This window comes from Sebastes fasciatus, chromosome 11 (assembly GCF_043250625.1).
Source record: "Sebastes fasciatus isolate fSebFas1 chromosome 11, fSebFas1.pri, whole genome shotgun sequence".
Taxonomy (NCBI): Eukaryota; Metazoa; Chordata; class Actinopteri; order Perciformes; family Sebastidae; genus Sebastes; species Sebastes fasciatus.
The window spans coordinates 2,489,198-2,509,941 of NC_133805.1; the positions used below are offsets into that span (position 1 = coordinate 2,489,198).

Below are 20,744 nucleotides of genomic sequence, written 5' to 3' on the forward strand. Positions count from 1 at the left end.
CACATTTCCTCTAAGGGTAGTGAAAGTCAGTCTCAGAGACAGCAGTGCCGCGGTCGAGACAAGTCTGAAGACAAATTCAACTGAATCCATCAAGTTTTGTCAACAAAGCAGCAGAATCTCTGCCAAACACTGGTGAGTACACTGTCCTACAACGCTAAAATACACTAAGCTAAATGTTTGGTCAAATTTAGTTTAAACCAGATTATGACTATAATACATATAAAAAGTATCATGACATGGAAATGTTTGAATTTTGGATAAAAACAACATGTACATGTTGGAATGACAAAAACAAACCACGTTGAGTCGGTCACAGCCTGCTCTCTGATATTTAAAAAACAAGTCATATTAACTTAAAATGAGTAATTGATCAACTGAAATCTAACAGAAGCATCTCTGCCTTTCTGACATTAACCTGACAACAACATACAAAAAGCTGTACTAAGGCCTTTCAGGTCGCTCAGCCTCCACCAAAAGGCTCTGAACATTGTTGGGAAATGACTCAGTTCCTTCCTGTGAGGAAACGCCCTAGTACTGTGTGTGATATTAAGCTGTACAAGTGGAGTTGGTTTGACTTGACCAGTAGGAGCAGAAGCAGCAGCAACAGTTGTAGAAGCTGGTGGTGTTTGAAGCAGTGTGTTGTAGCAGCCACTAGAGAGAAGTATTGTACAGGTTTTAATCAGTACTTGAAGTGGAAAAAAAATAAGTGGTACTCCCCTTATTCACGTTGGTGTGTGTATTGGCCAATATCAACAGTCTCTTGCGACTTATTCCGTTTCATTCATTATTTCTTTAAGCATGTCAAACTGTGTCAGTCATAATCAGCTGTGATTTTATTGCTATATATACTTGGGCTATGCATATTCTATAGTAGGCCTATAATACTCCAATAATATTCACACTGGAAGGGTTAAGGTGGTGTGTTTGGATATAGTGTTAATAGTTAAAGTGCTTTCCTGTGTTATTTGTTGCCTACAGTATCACTCTATAATATATTTTAGGATCTTTATAGCCTGGAATCAACAGCAACCAGCCAGACAGGCAGGTATACCTGCAGAGCTGAGGTGTTTGAGCTCTTTATTCAGGTTTTAAGAGCAGTGTCCCAGTCAGGATGCTCCGACATATTATACAGAGACACATTCTGAATTTATACACTGAATAAAAGACACCAGGAGATACTGGGTTTCGGTGTCCTTCTGCAAGAACATTTGAAGTTTTTTTACTTAAAAATATGCATTTTACATCATTTTGGACCATTATTATTACTAGTTAAATGATTATTTATATTATTTATCACAGCCTTTGTCTGTACATTTAATTCTTCTGGAAATGTTTGTCCTGTAAAATCATAAATCAGAAGATCAGATTCAGTAAACTTTTAAATAATGTTTCATTAATTATATTTGTTCACAAATAAAAAAAAAGTTATGATGAACAGTTCACTAATTATTTTACAAAAAGGATGTGAACATTGTATTGATAACTTACATTCTGATTCTGATGAGATGATACAACATGCATCCAACGAACGCCTTTGACTTTCCTTCCTTCTCTTCCTGCCACTATCTATTAGAAACAGCCTCGTGCCGCTGCTGTTTGTGATCGTAGGTTTTAAATGCATATTTATTCCACATATGTGTCAGTTGTGTCTAAACAGAGAGAGAGAGAGGAGCAGACACACACAAGCAGACAGACACAGAGACACACACAGAGAGAGAGAGATGGATAGTGAACAGCAGAGGATCAGAGTCGCTTGTTGACCAGCACAGAGAAATGTGCTTCTGATGTGAACAGCCAGGCTTCAGCTCGCGCGGCGATTAATAGTACTTCCGTTCCCTACAAGAACCCACGCAGCGCAGTTACGCTGGCGCTGCGTCGTTATGAATCTCCCAGAGTACCGCTGCGTACCGCTGCGTACCGCTGCGTACCGCTGCGTACCGCTGCGTACTGGCCCACTTCGAGCACTGCGTGGCGTCATATCCGTTCCGTATCCGTCAACCGAAACAAACCGCAGCAACTTGAAAGGAGAAAGCAGAAAACGTTGGGGGGTCAGCGTGGAATACGACCTGCACCCTCACATGTTACATCATGGCTAAAGCTGCATGCTAACTCTGTCACGGACAGAAAACGTTATTGTATCGCGGTAACGTGCGGTGGAGCCGGCCGTCGCTCTCGTCTCCGTGTTCAAATGGGCCGACGCTACGACTGTAGAGCACCCAGATACTGACATTTCTGTTCTCTGCATTCAAACGACTGCGATGGAGCTGACCATGGATGGATAAAGAGAACGGAGCTGACGGGAGAGCTAGAGACCACCTTGGAGAAGTTAGAGGAAGTAGACACATGTGACTACGTCTGGTTTTCAAAATAAGGTGTTAACAAAGGGAACTGTATATACAAAATACATCTATGGAAATAAGACTGATTGGATTATATTCACCAGAAGTATAAAACATTACATGTCCTTTATGAATTAAAAAGAAAATAGCACTAATCTGTGAGGGAAATGTCTTTATTCTTTGATTTTTTGGGTTGCTGGATAATAAATAGTTCCTGACAATGACTGACATATTTGACTTCAGGACATCTCTGACTACATACATGCTGAAAATCAAACATTGTTACTGGATTAATTTAGATATTTTTTGCAAAGTAAAAGTCCCTAGAAGTGCATGATTCAACTTGTTCCCCATGGTCTAATGTTAAAAAAGTTACCAAAAAGCAATACTTAAAAATCGCAATATACTGTTTATTGAATCGGCACCCAAGTATCGTGATAGTATCGAATTGGGAAACGATATATACTGTACATGTAGCAGCGTCATCATGCAAAAACCTACGTCAGGTCACGATGTGGGGAAAAAGGTTTAGAAGGATTTGAAGGGAAAGTAGACTTTTGATGCTAAAACATACTTTGACCAAAATGTGAATGTTGGGAAGATACAGGATGGTTGAAACCGCCCCCCCTCACCCCCTCCAAAAAAAAAGTTGAGCTGGTTTTTCAGGTCTGAAGGTAGTGCTGTTCTGGGGAATGGTGTAAGTTTTGGCAGAGTTCACCTCCTCATTCTTTAGAAGGGCATGTCAAGGAAATCTATTGTGAGGATCTTGTCAGTATTGGCAGTTGTGTGTTCATGAAAACACATGCACACTTACAGTATCTGCACCCAATAACAGCCAGTGTATTGTCTGAGCCTGTTCCAGTGCTTCAGACTTTAGACTTTATTTTCCCACAAGGGGAAATTCTTTTCCACAGCACTGTACTTGTCAGACACCAATACATACAACAGCACACAATAAGACAGTAACAGCAATACAACAGCAATAACAACAGAAGATGACGGACAGCAGTAGACACTCAGGCCTATTCAGCGACGCCTGTTGTTTAAGGCAGCTATGACTGCAGGTATCAAGCTTTTCCCAAAGCGAGCCCTGTTGCACCTCAGTGTTCTGTACCGGTGCCCGGAGCGGGGCGTTATGGTAAGTTGGTGATTGAGTGGGTGTGTGATGTCCTGTGCTATTGAGATTGAAATGCCTGCAATGGCTTTCTTGTTTGGTTCTGTGAGGTTGGGTGTGGGGAGACCAATTATCCTGGCTGCAGTGTTGGTATTGCGTGTCAGTTTTGCCCGGTCAGTGACGGATAACAAGTTAAAAAAGCAGCCGGAACAGTAGAGTAGGATTGGCTGGATAATGCTCTGGTACAGCAGTAGGAGGAGATGGGGGGCAACATAAAGTCCTTTAAGTTTACGGATGACTGATAGTCTTTGGTGGCTCCTTTTTTGAATGTCATTGATGTGTTGATCAAACCTGAGTTTATTGTCCAGAGTCACTCCGAGGTATTTGAAGCTATCAACTACTTCAACTGTTTGGGCATTGATGATAATGGGGTGCTAAGGTGAGGTGGGATCGATTAGTATTTCCTTGGTTTTCCTGACGTTGAGGAGAAGATTGTTGTCCTCACACCACTGAGTGAAGTGAGCAACTGTGTTGTGATAGTCCAGGGCATAGTTGTTGTCTGTGAGTAGGGCAAGAATGGCCGTGTCGTCTGAGTATTTGAGGTAGGTGGTGTTGGGTGACGAAGTGGTGCAATCATTGGTGTAAAGCGTATACAGGAATGGGCTCAACACACATCCCTGCGGTGCTCTGGTGTTAGTGGTGAGTGCAGGGGATATGGTCGTGCCCACCCGCACAGCTTGCAGTCGGTCACTGAGGAAGTTGTGTATGAGCTGGATCAGACAGGTGGGAGTGTTGAGATGGTGTAGTTTCCGGATCATCAGATGCCTTTGCATGGTATTGAAAGCGGAGCTGAAGTCCACAAATAGTATTCTTGCGAAGTTGCCACCGAATCCAGGTGCTGGAGGAAGAGGTGTAGCAAGGAGGCCACAGCGTCCTCCGTGCCCCTTGTTGCCTTATAGGCAAATTGGAGGGGATCCAGTTGTCGGGCAACAACTGGCAGGATTGTGTTTAGCAGCAGCTTCCCCAGGCACCTCATTATTATGGACGTGAGGGCAGTGGGGCGGTAGTGGTTGAGTTCTGTGGGCCGGAGTTTTTGGGGTACGGGGATTATGGTAGCAGTTTTCCAGAGGGTGGGTACTGCGGCAATATGGTAGGATTCACAGAAGAGTGAGTGGAGGATTGGTGAGAGTTCCTGGGCGCATGTCTTCAGCACCCTTGCTGGGATGCCATCAGGCCCTGGGGCCTTTCCTGTCTTACACTGGCTAAGCTGGAGCCCTACATCCACCTTTGTAAAGGGGGCCGGTTTGTCTGTTTCTGAGGCGTCTCCGTGGTCAAATGGGCCGACGCTACAACTGTAGAGCACCCATATACTGACATTTATGTTCTCTGCATTCAAACGGCCGCGATGGAGCTGACCATGGATGGATAAAGAGAACGGAGCTGACGGGAGAGCTAGAGACCACCTTGGAGAAGTTAGAGGGAGTAGACACGTGGGACTACGTCTGGTTTTCAAAATAAGGTGTTAACAAGGGAACTGTATATACAAAAGACATCTATGGAAATAAGATTGATTGGATTATATTCACCTGAAGTATAAAACATTACATGTCCTTTGTAAATTAAAAAGAAAATTCCACTAATCTGTGAGGGAAATGTCTTTATTCTTTTATTTTTGGGTTGCTGGATAATAAATAATTCCTGACAATGACTGACATATTTGACTTCAGGACATCTCTGACTACATACATGCTGAAAATCAAACATTTTTACTGGATTCATTTAGAGATTTTCCAAATTAAAAGTCCCTAGAAGTGCATGATTCAACTTTTTCCCCATGGTCTAGTGTTAAAAAAGTTACCAAAAAGCAATACTTAAAAATCGCAATATACTGTTTATTGAATCGGCACCCAAGTATCGTGATAGTATCGAATCGGGAAACTATATATACTGTACATGTAGCAGCGTCATCATGCAGAAACCTACGTCAGGTCACGATGTGGGGAAAAAGGTTTAGAAGGATTTGAACGGAAAATAGACTTTTGATGCTAAAACATACTTTGACCAAAATGTGAATGTTGGGAAGATACAGGATGGTTGAAACCGCCCCCCCTCACCTCCTCCAAAAAAAGTACAGAGAAAATAGAAAGAAGCTGAGAAGAGCGATTGTTGAGCTGGTTTCTCCGGTCTGAAGGTAGGGCTGTTCTGGGGAATGGTGTAAGTTTTGGCAGAGTTCACCTCCTCATTCTTTAGTAGGGCATGTCAAGGAAATCTATTGTGAGGATATTGGCAGTATTGGCAGTTGTGTGTTCATGAAAACACATGCACACTTACAGTATCTGCACCCAATAACAGCCAGTGTATTGTCTGAGCCTGTTCCAGTGCTTCAGACTTTAGACTTTATTTTCCCAAAAGGGGAAATTCTTTTCCACAGCACTGTACTTGTCAGACACCAATACATACAACAGCACACAATAAGACAGTAACAGCAATACAACAGCAATAACAACAGAAGATGACGGACAGCAGTAGACACTCAGGCCTATTCAGCGACGCCTGTTGTTTAAGGCAGCTATGACTGCAGGTATCAAGCTTTTCCCAAAGCGAGCCCTGTTGCACCTCAGTGTTCTGTACCGGTGCCCGGAGCGGGGCGTTATGGTAAGTTGGTGATTGAGTGGGTGTGTGATCGTTCAGCAGAGCCCCAGAACCAGAGGTGAGAGCTCCATTGGAAAGCATCAGCACCACTGAACCCCTTGAACTGGTCTGTGTGGATTTCTGGTGCGCTGAAGATGCTTCTAAAAATTCAGTTGATTTACTTGTTGTCATGGATCATTTTGCCAAGCTGGCCCAAGCCTTCTGGTGCCCTAATCAGATGGCAAAAGCCGTTGCTCATCAACTGTGGACAACATCTTCTGCATCTATGGCTTCCCCCGTCGCATTCATTCTGATCAAGGCAGGAGAGAGCAATCCTTTTGCAGAGCTCCTCAGTGTGGCTGGGGTACAGAAGTCTCACACAACCCCCTATCACCCACTGGGTAATGGTGGCGTCGAGAGTTTTAACAGAACAATGGGCAATATGATTCGGGCCCTGCCAGCCAGAGCAAGACACAAGTGGCCTCAAATGCTCAAATCTCTGACCTTCGCCTATAACTGTACTATCCATTAGATCACGAGCAACGCTCCATTCCAGTTGATGTTCAGGAGAACACCTCGCTTGCCTGTTGATATGCTATCCGGAGAGGTGCTGTACGACCCAGAGGTTGTGGACTACGATGTATTCGTCCAGTCTCTCAGGAAGGACCTACAGGAGGCCATAAAGGCTGCACAGGCATCAGCTAGTAGACAGCTGAGGAGGCATGCAGACCTGTACAACAGGAAAGTCAGAGGAGCTCCTGTGGAGGTCGGTGATCGTGTGTTGCTGGCAAATAAGGGGGAACGTGGCAAAAGAAAACTTGCAGACAGGTGGGAGAGTACCCTTTATGTTGTTGTGGAGAAGGACAGTAACATTCATGTGTATAAGACTTCCACTGGTCACGAGAAGACTGTGCACCGCAACCTCATCATGCAGGTTAGCTTCCTGCCAATGCTTGATACGCCTGAGCAGACAATTGATGAAGTCGCCAGTTCTGATGAAAGTAATGCACCTGCTGATGAGATGGATGTTGAGGAAAGAACAAGTGTGTGGGTGTCAGAGCTGATTAGTGATGTCAGACGATGGGATATCGGATCACATGGAGGAAGAGTGCAGGTCAAGTGAAGGACAACGCTTAGCTCCTGGTTCTGACCCCTTAACTGATATTCCCATGGAGGGAACTGTGGTTAAGGGTCCCAAGGCTGTGGGCTCCAGCGTCAGGCTCGGGAGCACAGGCTCTGACTCCCAACGCATAGACTCTTGACTTAAGACACTGTGATTCAGATCCCGTTCACTGACCGACTCTTATCTGTGACCAGTGCTGCCTTATGGCGATTGCAACACTGTTGTGACTGACTCTCTGACTTCTGTTCCTAATAGCCAGACAGCGGTGACTGGTAGGCATCCCATGTCTAAGGCAGGACGTTCCATAAAAGCTGTTAAGAGACTCATTGAAACGATGCAGACACAGAGAGTCTTGGGGGATGAGTTTAGGAAAGTGGCCGTATGGGTGTGAGATTGTTTTAGTTTACATTACAGTTTGTTGTTCTTTTGTTTTTTTTCTTCTCCCAATTTCTGGTCTTTTTAATTTCATTGGGGCCATTTGTTTTTTTATTGTTACAGAGTGTAATTAACATGTAACAGACATGTTTACTTGGGGATTTGATTTTACTCCCTCATTCTAGTGTGGAATGGTTTTAAGGACAGTGATGCTCGGTGTAATGTAATTGCAAGGCTTTGCATGCCTCATGTTTTTTTTTGTTGGGGCAGGTGGAATTCAGGGGGGGAGGGTGTAAAATGGTTAATAATGCTTCCACTTACCATTGTACCAGAGCTGTATATACTGTACGTGTAATTTGGATCAGTGTTCTGTCACTTTAAAATACGTCTGGTTGCCTTTAAGGGAATGACGCACTTTACGTTCTTCCCAGTTTAACTTGACCGTGTCAGCGACAAGTCCTGTTTATAATGCTGTGCAGATTGTTATAAGAGTGTTCATTTTGATTCATAATTTCGCCATATAAATGTATACTGAATGTACCTAGAGGAGTTGATACATAGACAAAGACTTTTGTGTGATTGTAGATTTGCAAATTCACTAGATCTGTTCTACGAACAACCGCATGTAGGCTATGTTAGTAGCCAACTAGCAAGCGGTGTGTTGTGTGGTGACATGAGTGTTTCTATATTTCTAGTGAAATAATTACTGAAGCTGTACAGTATGTTCCAGAACAGTCCAGTGACTGCACTGTTTGTCTATTATCAGAATAAACCAACTCAACTGGGAATCCTGGCCTTTGGTGTCTTTATAACACAACGCAAGATCACACCTGTCACACCAGCAGGACGACATTCCTAACAGCACAGTCCGACAACAGGGAGTGCAACAAGACGACAGAAGTGCAGTTCAAAGTTGAATAGACAGACAAATGTTTTGTCTCATGTTTAGTCAACATAGACAGACATTATTATTACATAGACAAATAGACATGTGCCATAATTTGTGCACATATGGAACCCGATACTATGCGCTCTTTTTGGGGAGATATTTACCTGCTGCCTCTGCAGGGCTCTGCGCCGTACCACGGTGAGGGAAGAGCAAATCTCTTATCATGTGAAGGAAGCCTGCTACCACCTGAGAGGTGGAGCATCACTGAAAAAGGAGAGCTTCTACTTCAAATTTGATGAAAGTGAAAATCAGTCTCAGAGACAGCAGTGCCACGGTCGAGACAAGTCTGAAGACAAATTCAACTGAATCCATCAAGTTTTGTCAACAAAGCGGCAGAATCTCTGCCAAACACTGGTGAGTACACTGTCCTACAACGCTAAAATACACTACACTAAATGTTTGGTCAAATTTAGTTAAAACCAGATTATGAGTTGTGATTTGTGATTTTTTTGTGGGGGGGGCTATAGAAATAAAAATTAGTATTTTATACCATGTAGTTCTTAAGATACTGAAAAACAAGTAAGATTTCTTATCAACTGACATTAACCTGACAACAACAACAACATAAAAAGATCTGTGGACTTGAGGCCTTTCAGTTCTCTCATCCTGTACCAACTTCCTGTTGTATGTAACTTGACAAGCAGCAGCAGCAGTTGTAGAAGATGGTGGTGTTTGAAGCAGTGTGTTGTAGCAGCCACTAGAGGAAAGTATTGTACAGGTTTTAATCCTGACAGCAGCAGCACAGATGAAGGCTTCGTTCCAAATGTCATACTTTTTCTTTTCACTTTTAGTACATACTGCAGCTGCCCTTATAAAGTGCATACTGTTGCATGCAATTTGCAAACAATTAGTTACATACTACTTTGACCCTCTTGCTCATATATCCACTGCGCAGAGGATTGTGGGTAACACTTTATAATAACCATCATTTATAAATGGTAAATTGATTATTAATTAAAATTTAGTTAATAGTTATTTTACTGTTAAGAAACCATTAAATTATGATTAATTGTTTTCACTAACTATTAGTTATGCTATAATATATGTTATTGTAACAGTTTATTGTTGCACACATTATAATATTTTATATACTATATAATACATATGTGTTAATGGTTATAAAATGATTTGTAAACCTTTAAGAAATTGTTTGTAAAACATCTATAAACATTACTTCATTAATGGTTAATTAATTTGTTTGTAAACCATCTATAAACTTTATTTTGATGGCTATTATAAAGTTACAACTGATGATTATAATACCTTGTTCAATGCTTAATAAATACTTTGTAAAGCATCTATGAACACTATTTAGATATTTAATACTTGGTCAATGGTTAATAATTGGTTTCTGGTCCATCTATCAATGTAATGTTTATAGATGTTACTATTTCTTAAAAGTTTACAAATCATCTGGTCATCATAACAAATATTTAATATAGTATATAAAATAGGTACACAATAAAAGGTTAATAAATACTTTACTAATGTAATCGGAATGTAATTGTTATCGCCTCCTATCAGCTATGACACAATATGTAAATTATAAACTAATTATTTCATATTCACAAACTACTGATCAATTAACAGAAATTAAAGAATTACAAATAAATAGTTAACATTATTAACTATCATTTCATCGTTAACAGTAAAATAAATATTAACTAAGTTCAATTAACTATCAATTTACCATTTAGACCATTTCAGAAAGCAGAAAAATATATACAGGTGTTTTTGTAAAGACAACTGGTTGACAATAAATAAATAGATATACAGTATGTACACATTAACAACGACTATACAACAATCTTACTTTATCTATACAGGTTAAGTTGTTGACAGAGATTTCAGTCTGGTTAGTAGTGTGAAGTAATGCAAGAGTGTGTGGAATAAATAAGTCTATCTGTTGATGAATATATTTATATTTACAGTAAATAGACTGACAAAAGATATTAAGTACATTATTGTGTTAGTATTAACTTTAATCTCTTTGCAGTTGTGTCTCAGCAGATTATTGAACACTAGTGACAGTAGGCGAGCAAGTAAACTTTATTTATACAACAGTGCTTTACAGAAACAGACAAAGATGGTGAGACAAGATGAGATATAAAAACATGTATACATACCAACAAAAAAAATAGGATGTTGTTATTCCACCTGTTTGTTTCTAACCTGTCTCACTGTGTTTCTTCTTTTTAGTGATGTCAACTTGTTCCCAGATCTCAGATATTAACTAGGTGAGTACAAAGTTATTATAACTGAAACAAATGATGGACAGAACTACTAAAATTAAATGTAAGTTATAATAAATCCGAATGATCCTTGAGGTGCGCTCTGCAGACTGTAGGCCTCGGTATTAATTAAAGCAAGTGATTGTTGGATCAACATGAAAACTGTTGTAAAGGTCTGAAATAAACTAAAGAGAAAAGTAATTAAAGTAATTATTGCATTGTAGTTATTTTTGTAGCTTGACAGCAATAAAAGGGCTGCGGTTGCTGCTGGACATGCTATATGGTCTACTGTCCTGTTTATTGTTTTATTAATTGTACACAGTTGGTGAACCCAGGACGCTCGGTTACACTACAATGAAGGATTTAAGACATTCAAATAATCAGCTTTGCAAATGTTGCAAAATGAAGGAAATACATTTTACATGTATGTTAGAGCTGAAGGATTTACACAAGGATACACAAAACACTGAATGTAAACAGATTCAAGATTCAAGCCCTTTATTGTCATTGTGTAGTACAATGAAATTAGATTGTGACAATCCCATAGGTGCTAATGAAAAGATAATACAGTATAAAAAGAGATAATACAATATAAAAGTACAATATGTGTTTTGCCAGATTACAGTTTTTCCAGATTATTGCACAAAGTGTCCATCAGATAATTATATAATCATTGCACAGCATCAGATAATTATTGCACAAAGTGATCAGCATATGTTATTGCACATATCCGTAACAGTAGATTTACAGTATTTGCATTGCACAAAGAGACCATCGTGTTATTGCACATGTCCGTAACAGTAGATTTACGTTCTGACAGGTTTTATTGCACGTGTTCAACTCAGACAGAGGAGATGTCAGAGTTCAGGAGGTTTATGGCAGTTGGGAAAAAGCTGTTTTTAAGTCTGTTTGTGCGTGTGTAGATTGATCTGAAGCGCCTGCCTGATGGGAGGAGCTTAAACAGGTTGTGTTTGGGATGAGTGCTGTCCTTGATGATGTTTTTGGCCCTTCTCATACAGCGAGTGTTGTGAAGGTGGTCAAGTGATGGCAGCTCAGTGCCAACAATGTCCTGTGCTGTTTTCACAACACGCTGCAGGGCTTTTTTGGCAGCTTTGGTGCAGCTGCTGTACCAGGCTGTCATGCAGTTGGTCAGGATGCTCTCTGTGGTGCATCTGTACAAGTTGAGCAACAGCTTCTGAGGGAGGTTGGCTCTTCTTAGCCTCCTCAGGAAGTAGAGGCGTTGCTGTGATGTGCCTACTACCGAAAACAGAAAACTCCACAGGCTGGTTCACTTCCTCCCTGACTTAAAGAGACAACTGAGAGAACTGAAGAAGACCATGTCTGCATTCTGCTGCTGTTTGTCACCTTCATGTTTAGTAAACTGCACCTGTTTGGTTGTACATTCGGTTTCATACAACTGTAATCATATTGATCTTTTATAAATCCCTCTTAGATCCAAACAGATTTGATTAATATTAGACTCAAATCTAATCCTTTCCTCCTCTTGTGGACCAGCTTTGATGTGAAGGTGTTGTCAGCGACAGAAAAGTGCCACAATCCATTTACCTGAGTAAAACTCACTGAAAGGGTTGGTTTCTACGCTGGGAGTCAGATCTTTGCATATCCGAGGCTTCAAACAGGCTGCTCTTTGTAGTTGTTTTGCACCTCGTTGTAGTCATTTGCTTCTTTTTGAGGTCATTTTGCGTCTCTTTGTGGTTGTTTTGAGTCTCTTTGTGGTCATTTTGCATCTCAGTAGGAGCGAAAGGGGCATCAGTGTGTGTTGGACATGATATTACCAAATATTTTATAATAATGATAAATATTTTTATATCACACAGACAGATGACGGGTTGGACAGCAGAAGAGTCAGAAAAGTGAACTGCTGTTCATTTTGTCCAGTTCAGACTGAGCGATGGCCTCTAAAGCCAGCGGGATGATGGAGGTGGCAGCGCTTGGCCGGCCTTTCAGCCTCGGGATGTTATACGACTGCCGTGAAGACTCACTCGTCCCTGGTAAGGACTTACATGTGAAGATACTTAATGCTTCACAACCACAATTCAGTATTTAAATGTATATTCAACAATGTTTCACACAGACAAAGATCTGTTGATCAGTTCTGCTCCTTTATTCTTATTAGTTATCCACCTTATATCCAAGCCACGAAATCCTTTCAATATTTATTGTTGTTGTTTCTTGAGGCACCAATAAGCAGAGGAGGGACAGGTAGACAGTTAACATAAGATCAAGGCTGAAGGCATTCAAAGATTACATTTGAAAAAGTCATCAACAACATCTGTTTCCTGACACAATGTCCTGGATATTCAGGAGAAACTCTTAGAAATAAGAAATAACCCATATCCAAAAGTGTGTTTGGTACATCCCCGACGCACTGCGCCGCACTGCGGTTCAACAACAACAATGATGCCTTATAACAGTAATGATAATAGTCAACATCATAAAACGTATCCACCTCATTTATCTGGTAAGGAAGAAGGGCTCTCTTTATTATCTTAGGCCCTCTCTGAGGAATTATATGAATGAAAAAACAATTCCACAATTTTCAAGTATGGTGAGCAGGATGATGAGACATTCACCTTCAATTTAATTTGTTTGAGCATCTAATCTGTCTGGTATGACATAACAACACCTTCTCCTGTCTAGCTGGTTCTGGACGCTGATGTTTGCTTCTTCTTTTGCAGGCTTGACACTGTGGGACTGTGATGCCCTTGGAAAAGATACAAGAGAAAGACCAAAACCTAGCAATGACTTTGAGATAGTTGCATCTGAATCAATTGCAGATAAATCTTCAGCACTAAATGTCGAAGCCTCTCTGAAAGCAAGTTTCTTAGGTGGACTGGTTGAGGTTGAAGGATCGGCAAAATACCTGAACGATAGTAAGAATTCCAAAAATCAGGCCAGAGTAACACTGAATTACAAAGCTACCACAAAGTTCCAGGAACTGTCGATGAATCATCTTGGAAGAGGCAATGTGAAGCATCCGTATGTCTTTGATAAAGGATTAGCAACACATGTAGTCACTGGTATCCTTTATGGGGCACAAGCCTTCTTTGTCTTTGACCGTGATGTGTCTGAAAAGGAAGATCATCAAGTCATTCAGTGTAACTTGAAAGTCATGATCAAGAAGATTCCCAACTCTGTGATAGAGGGTGAAGGTTCTCTGAAAATGGAAAACAAGGACAGAGAAAATGTTGAGAAATTCTCCTGCAGATTCTTTGGAGACTTTTCCCTTCAGAAACCTCCGACATCCTTTCAGGATGCAGTGGAAGTCTACCAAAGTCTGCCAAAATTGCTGGGAGCCAACGGAGAAAACGCCGTACCGATGAAAGTCTGGCTGTTGCCACTGACAACTTTAGATTCTTCTGCTGCTAAACTCGTACGTCAGATAAGTATAAGATTAGTTCAGGAATCCCAGAGTGTCCTGGAGGACTTCAGTGAGCTGGAAATGAGGTGCAATGATGCATTAAAAACCACCACTGCACATAAGTTTCCACAGATTGGCGAAAAGATTAAAACCTTTAAAGAGATGTGCTCTGAGTTCAGACTGGAACTCCAAGGAACCTTGGCTAAGAAACTTCCATTAATCCGAGGAGGAGGAGAAGAAGAGGCTGTGCTCGCTGAGATCTTGAAGAAGAGATGCTCTTCTCCTTTCAACAGCAAAAACCTGAACGAGTGGATGGACTGTAAAAAGAAAGAAGTCAACACATTGAAGTCTTTCACCAACATTATGAAAAACACCAAGATCGTTCAATCTGAAAATGGTCTTCATGAAGAAATTCTCAGTGCAGAGTCGGTGTGTTTTGTTTTCACCTCGCTGGGAAGTGCTGAACCATACCTCTCAACTTTATCAAACTACTTAAAACAAACACCAGACGACCCTCCAGATCCACGCACTCAGGATGTAGAGAAGGAACAATGGTACGCCTCAAAAGAAGTAGCAGATGTGATGAGGCATAAAGCAAAGCTCTTCAGTGATTTTGCAGAGGCCAACAAGGAGAACAAGAACATTAAGTTCTTGACAGTGGGATTAACAAATGAGACACAGAAAGGTTCAAGCATCTACCTTTATAAAGACGGCTTTCCAGACAATGAGAACTTTGAGCCGCCTTCAAAGCCTGAAACGGTAACAGTAGGTGATATAAACCACAACAGTGTGACACTGAAGATTTCTCCACCCAGATTTGGAGCAGAGAACATCACCTCCTACTCTGTTGAGTACTGTGTCACTGGAGAGGAAGGATGGAAACAGAAGACAGCATCAACAGCTGAAGAAGTCCCAGTGAGCGATCTGAGTCCTAACACAGAGTATATGTTCAGATGCAGAGTAGTGACCTCAGCGGGTTGGGTTGGGCCAGCCAATGAAGTCAGTGGTTCCATTAAAACCTTACCTTGCAGCCCTCCTGGAAAATCTCAAGTTGAACCAAACTCAAGTGAGATATCAGTTAGCTGGGAGAAACCTGCTGAGCTTGGACAAGGTGTCCACATCTTGAGCTACATCGTGGAGTACGCCGTAAAGGACAACAGGGTGAAAGAGGAAGATCTCCAATGGAGCCAAATGATGTCAAGAGCTGAAAAGGCGATCATTTCAGGGCTTCAGTTAGAGACAGAATATGTCATCAGAGTCCGATGTGATTGTGGTGTAGACGGCAGAAGCAAAGAGAGCATCACTGTCAATGTCTGCACAACAACATTTACACTCACAGAATTCCTCAAAAGTACAAGTGAAAGGATGAATCCTGAGTCACCCTCAGTTTATCAACTGATTCTGACAGAAGAAGATATGGACATCGATGGATGCCGGAGGTTTAACTTTGGCAAAGAAAGCACGAGGCAAAATCGCACTATTGTGCTTTTCGGAGCGACCGGATCAGGAAAGTCCACTCTGATCAATGGAATGATCAACTACATCGTTGGTGTGGAGTGGGAGGACACTTTCAGATTCAAATTAATTGATGAGGATCAACTGAGATCACAAGCTGAAAGCCAGACCTCTGAAGTCACTGTGTACAAGATCAACCACCAGGATGGTTTTAAAATAGATCACTCACTGACCATTGTGGACACTCCAGGGTTTGAAGGTACAAGAGACATAGAAGAAGACGAGGAGATCATTGAACATCTGCGTAATCTCTTCTCTGCTGAGCACGGCGTCAGTGACATTGACGCTGTGTGTTTTGTAGCTCCGGCTGCTTTAGCACGACTCACACCATCACTGAAATGTGTGTTTGATTCTGTGCTCTCGGTCTTTGGCAAAGATGTGGCAGAAAACGTCCAGATTCTGGTGACATTTGCAGACAGCCAGCAACCAGCAGTTCTAATGGCAATCAATGCTTCAGGTGTCCCATGTCCTAAAACAAAAGGCAGGCTGCCAATTCACTTCAAATTCAATAATTCAGTGTTGTTTGCAGACAACAAATCATCTGCAGCAGACAACATGAGTGATGAAGATGGAGACTTTGATCAGATGTTTTGGAACATGGGGACAAAAGGCATGAAGAGGTTCTTTGTTGCTTTGAATATCATAGAAACCAAAAGCTTGACAATGACAAAGAAGGTCCTCAGTGAAAGAAAGCAGTTCGAGGATTCATATGAGAATTTACAGGAGCAGGTTAAAGTTGGGTTAGCTAGGCTTGAGGAGCTTAAAGAGACAACTGAAATACTTCAACGTCATGAGGAAGACATCAACAGAAATGAGAACTTTGAGTTTGAAGTGGCCTTCACAATGCCTGTTAAAGTAGATATTTCTGGTACTGGATCTCAAAAGTACAGGTGGGAGTATGAGGAGGTTAAAGAAAAACGTACGGTGAAAGAGCTGAAAGAAAAGTACCTACAACCTTCAGAGGCTAAGACACCTGCTGAGGCGTTGGTTGAAAAACTGAGGGCTGAATATTGTCGTTTGCACACTCAGGTGGTAAATCTGATGGAGAGCTCTGCTGAGTGTTTAAACAGACTTAAAGAGAGAACACTGAAGCCAGATCCTCTCTCCACTCGAAAGTACATTGACATGCTGATTGATGTAGACAGATCTGAGGCAAAGTTAGGCTGGAATTGTCGAGTTAGGTACTTACTAGTCTTAAAAAGGAACAGTGAGACAAAGAGTTACTTGCAGTAACTTACAGTTTTCTTTTGTACAAACATTCCTGCACGAGTTTTTGCATGTTCTGTTTACCAAAAAGTAAAAAACATTAACTTTAAATGTTTAAATCTGCAGCTCTATTAACTCAGCAAACCTGAACACTGAAAATGTGATAGTACTTTCTGTTATGATCATTTAAACATTATTATTTTTACACTGCGCCCTGTTGACATCGTTCAATAGACCCTTTGACAGCCAACATCATGAAAAATGTGCGTGCGCATGTTGGCAACTAAAGTGGCATTTTGCCCCAGCCATCCAGACGTGTACGCGAGCTTTAAACATTTAATTTAAACTGCTAACAGCATCAAAATGGCTGGCTGTTCCACGTTCAGTATCTGAATCGATATTCCAACAGCGGACTCAAATTCTACAGAATTCCAACAGGATCACGACCGTTTCAAAGGAACTGGTGTTTCGATTTAACAAGTGACCTTTTGTTAACTGATGATGTTCAGCCGAATGTGTCCGTGGTCGCTCGTAGTAACTTACGTAAATGTTCGGCATAGATAATAAAAAAGTCAAGTAAAGTCAATTTTATTTGTATGCCAAACAGCCAGAGCAACACAACCTCCTCTCCATGCCAGATAGATAGAGCCAGAGCAACACAACCTCCTCTCCACGCCAAACAGGTAGAGCCAGAGCAACATGACCTCCTCTCCACGCCAAATAGATAGAGCCAGAGCAACACAACCTCCTCTCCATGCCAGATAGATAGAGCCAGAGCAACACAACCTCCTCTCCACGCCAGATAGATAGAGCCAGAGCAACACAACCTCCTCTCCACGCCACATAGAGCCAGAGCAACACAACCTCCTCTCCACGCCAGATAGATAGAGCCAGAGCAACACAACCTCCTCTCAACGCCAGATAGATAGAGCCAGAGCAACACAACCTCCTCTCCACTCCAGATAGATAGAGCCAGAGCAACACAACCTCCTCTCCACGCCAGATAGATAGAGCCAGAGCAACACAACCTCCTCTCCACACCAGCTAGATAGAGCCAGAGCAACACAACCTCCTCTCAACGCCAGATAGATAGAGCCAGAGCAACACAACCTCCTCTCCACGCCAGATAGATAGAGCCAGAGCAACACAACCTCCTCTCCACGACAGATAGATAGAGCCAGAGCAACACAACCTCCTCTCCACCTTGTAACCTTGAGAGAGGACCAGATTTTAGTTTTTAATACACAGTTGCTCAGTAATGTAAACTAGGCAGATGAGTAGGTATTTAAAATTGATTGAAGGCTTGAAGCAAAGAGGTGAACCTCTGGTGTTTTTTTGACAACAGCCGCTGCCGCCATTTTGGACTGAAAATACTTATGTTATTCATAATATTTTATTGTTCAACACAGGCCATTTTGGGTAGAATGTGACAATAGAATAGAAATCATTTTGTTTTACTTTTGTACGGCTCTTTGTAGGCGGATGTTTACTGCCGTCTGGCAGTCACTTTCAGTCCAAAATGGCGGAAGCGTAGCTTTGCTGCTGTGTGCTGATGTTGCAATGGAACGAACAATTGGCTTTCACTTCTTATCAATATACAGTATGTTCTTTACTGTCACTATGAGCAACCAAAGCGCATTCGGTTGAGAGTCACCAGTTAACACGGTCACTCGTTAAACCAAAACACTTCTATGGCTGCAAGCTATTAAACGTGATGACTACCGCTGGACTGAGGACACGATCAAAAAAATACTCCTATTTGTATCGCCCATTTTGAAACTCAATAAACTCAAAAATCGGAGTCTATGTCATGGTATTTCACCACAGATAACGTAGTTGGAAGCATCTACTGACTTGTATGCTTGCAATTTCTTGCTGGTGTAAACTTACACGCTGGTTTCTCAAACAAATACGTGTATATATCAGGCCACTGAACATTGGGCTATTTGCTAAAGTCTTCTACTTTCTCACTAATAGCACACAGACCTGGAAAGTCAATTTGTTTAGGTTGCATTCGCGATCTTTGGTGGTTATTGTCCTTGCATAGCTTGAAGGTCTATTGCACTCCACCATATCTCCATTGCCAAACTGTGTGTGCACACTTACAGACGTCGTTATTGTTTACAAACAGTAAAAAGGTCTATACAGGTTTTTAAACATGAATATCTGCTTCTTGTTAAGTTTTTAAGTTTCATTTTTATGCTCTTCACTTTATTTTCTTTGAGATTTGAAAATGAATGTGATTTATGTTAATTACTTATTATATTGATGTGTATTGAATTATGTTATTCTTGTCCTGTAGTAATAAGGTGGTGTTTACTGAGTAATGGAGACGTTATTACATGATAAACAATGAATAAGGAAAATGTTACTGGAAAGTGCATTTAAATCAGAAGTACAAATTTGAGTAAAATGAACTTAAAGAACAAAGAAAAGTACCTGAAAGCCTCAGAGGCTGAGACACCTGTTCATTGATTGTAAAACTGTCGTAAAGCTCCACTCAACAATAATAACTTGTTTTATTTTGTATTTTTACATAATGATTTAAATATATTTCAATTGCAACCAGTTAACATTGTTCATATTTTTTTTGCACTGGGTTATCAGCTTCCTGCTTATTTTAACATGTTTATCTACTATTAAGTTTATTTTGTCTGAGATTTGAATGCATGAATCATTTTAATCATTCCTGATACTGATGTGTACTGACATACATTTTATTATCCTGTGGGGTAATGTGGTGGCTCCCACTGAAAGATGGAGAAATCATTAACTAATAAACAATCAAGAAATGTTATTATTGCCTCAAGTGTTGTCTGTTGACCTCTAATGTGTCCGTGTGGCCTTCGTTACCTTCTGCAGCTACGTTTTCTCTTCCGGGACCTTCCAGGTCACTCGTTACACTGCTGACATTCACTTCAATCCATCCTACAGCAGCGCTGGAGAGTAACTGAGTACATTTACTCAACTAGTGTACTGAAGTACAGTTCTGAGGTACTTGTACATTATTTCAGTATTTCCATTTTCTGCTACTTTATACATCTACTCAACATCTGCTGGAGACACAGGTCTTAGCTGGTCTGGTTATTAGCAACCATTAAAGATAATATTAATATCAATTACATTAATATTAAAAGAATTATCAATATATATTAATAATAATGTGGACACCAAAATTATGTTGATGTTGGTTCTCGCCACAATGCACTTTTTTGTAAGTCGTCACAACGTGTCGTCTGACTTAGTTGTTATGAATGTCGTCACAACGTGTCGTCTGACTGAGTTGTTATGAATGTCGTCACAACGTGTCGTAGACCCAGCAGGATGACATTCATGACAGTACAGTCAGTCAACAGGGAGTGCAACAAAATGACAGAAGTCTCTCATCACTGTCAGTAGTTCTTCCCCTGGCCCCCCTGTTGATGATGGAGCTGCAGGTGCTATGAGATCTGCTCCGTACCTGCCCCCCTCCTCTGAGGACGTCGTAGTATGATCCGTCTCCCCAGCCGGGTCCACCCTGGCTGCCGCGCTCTCCTCTGTCACGGCCTTGCCATTGGGAACGCAGTCCCGTGCACTCCCGTTCGGTTATGTCCTTCTGACTAGCCATCCCACTTCTGACACCATATGTCGCGGGCTTCTACTTCAAAACTCCGTACAACATGAAAACACTGGCGTAGTCGAAAAAACGTTGTATAAGTCCCTTTTATTATGCCGGCCTCCCAAAGTGCAAGCAGCGCCAATATTTACAAAAGGTGAAAAAATAGAAAACAAGCTATTTACAAAAACATCAAATAGCACTGAAAATTGAGTTCCTCAATAACTCCATACTGTTCCATTCAGAAACAGGCAAAAAAAATCCAAAATGTAATCTGTGAGTTC

General features: G+C 41.2%; 1 protein-coding gene across 4 annotated transcripts in view; it reads left to right on the forward strand.

Moving 5' to 3' along the window:
• The window catches only part of LOC141776382 (uncharacterized), a 24,135-nt gene continuing 3,391 nt past the window's right edge, over window positions 1–20,744 (forward strand). The window contains exons 1-4 of one of the 4 annotated variants that reach the window (XM_074649911.1): window positions 14–132; window positions 10,731–10,768; window positions 12,601–12,774; window positions 13,462–16,908. In XM_074649911.1, coding sequence (XP_074506012.1) covers window positions 12,675–12,774; window positions 13,462–16,892 — 3,531 coding nt within the window. In that variant the 5' untranslated portion in view covers window positions 14–132; window positions 10,731–10,768; window positions 12,601–12,674 and the 3' untranslated portion in view covers window positions 16,893–16,908. Of the gene's footprint in view, window positions 133–8,764; window positions 8,886–10,730; window positions 10,769–12,600; window positions 12,775–13,461; window positions 19,661–20,744 lie in introns of those variants that run through there. The other 3 variants (XM_074649914.1, XM_074649915.1, XM_074649916.1) reach the window with 3 other exon arrangements.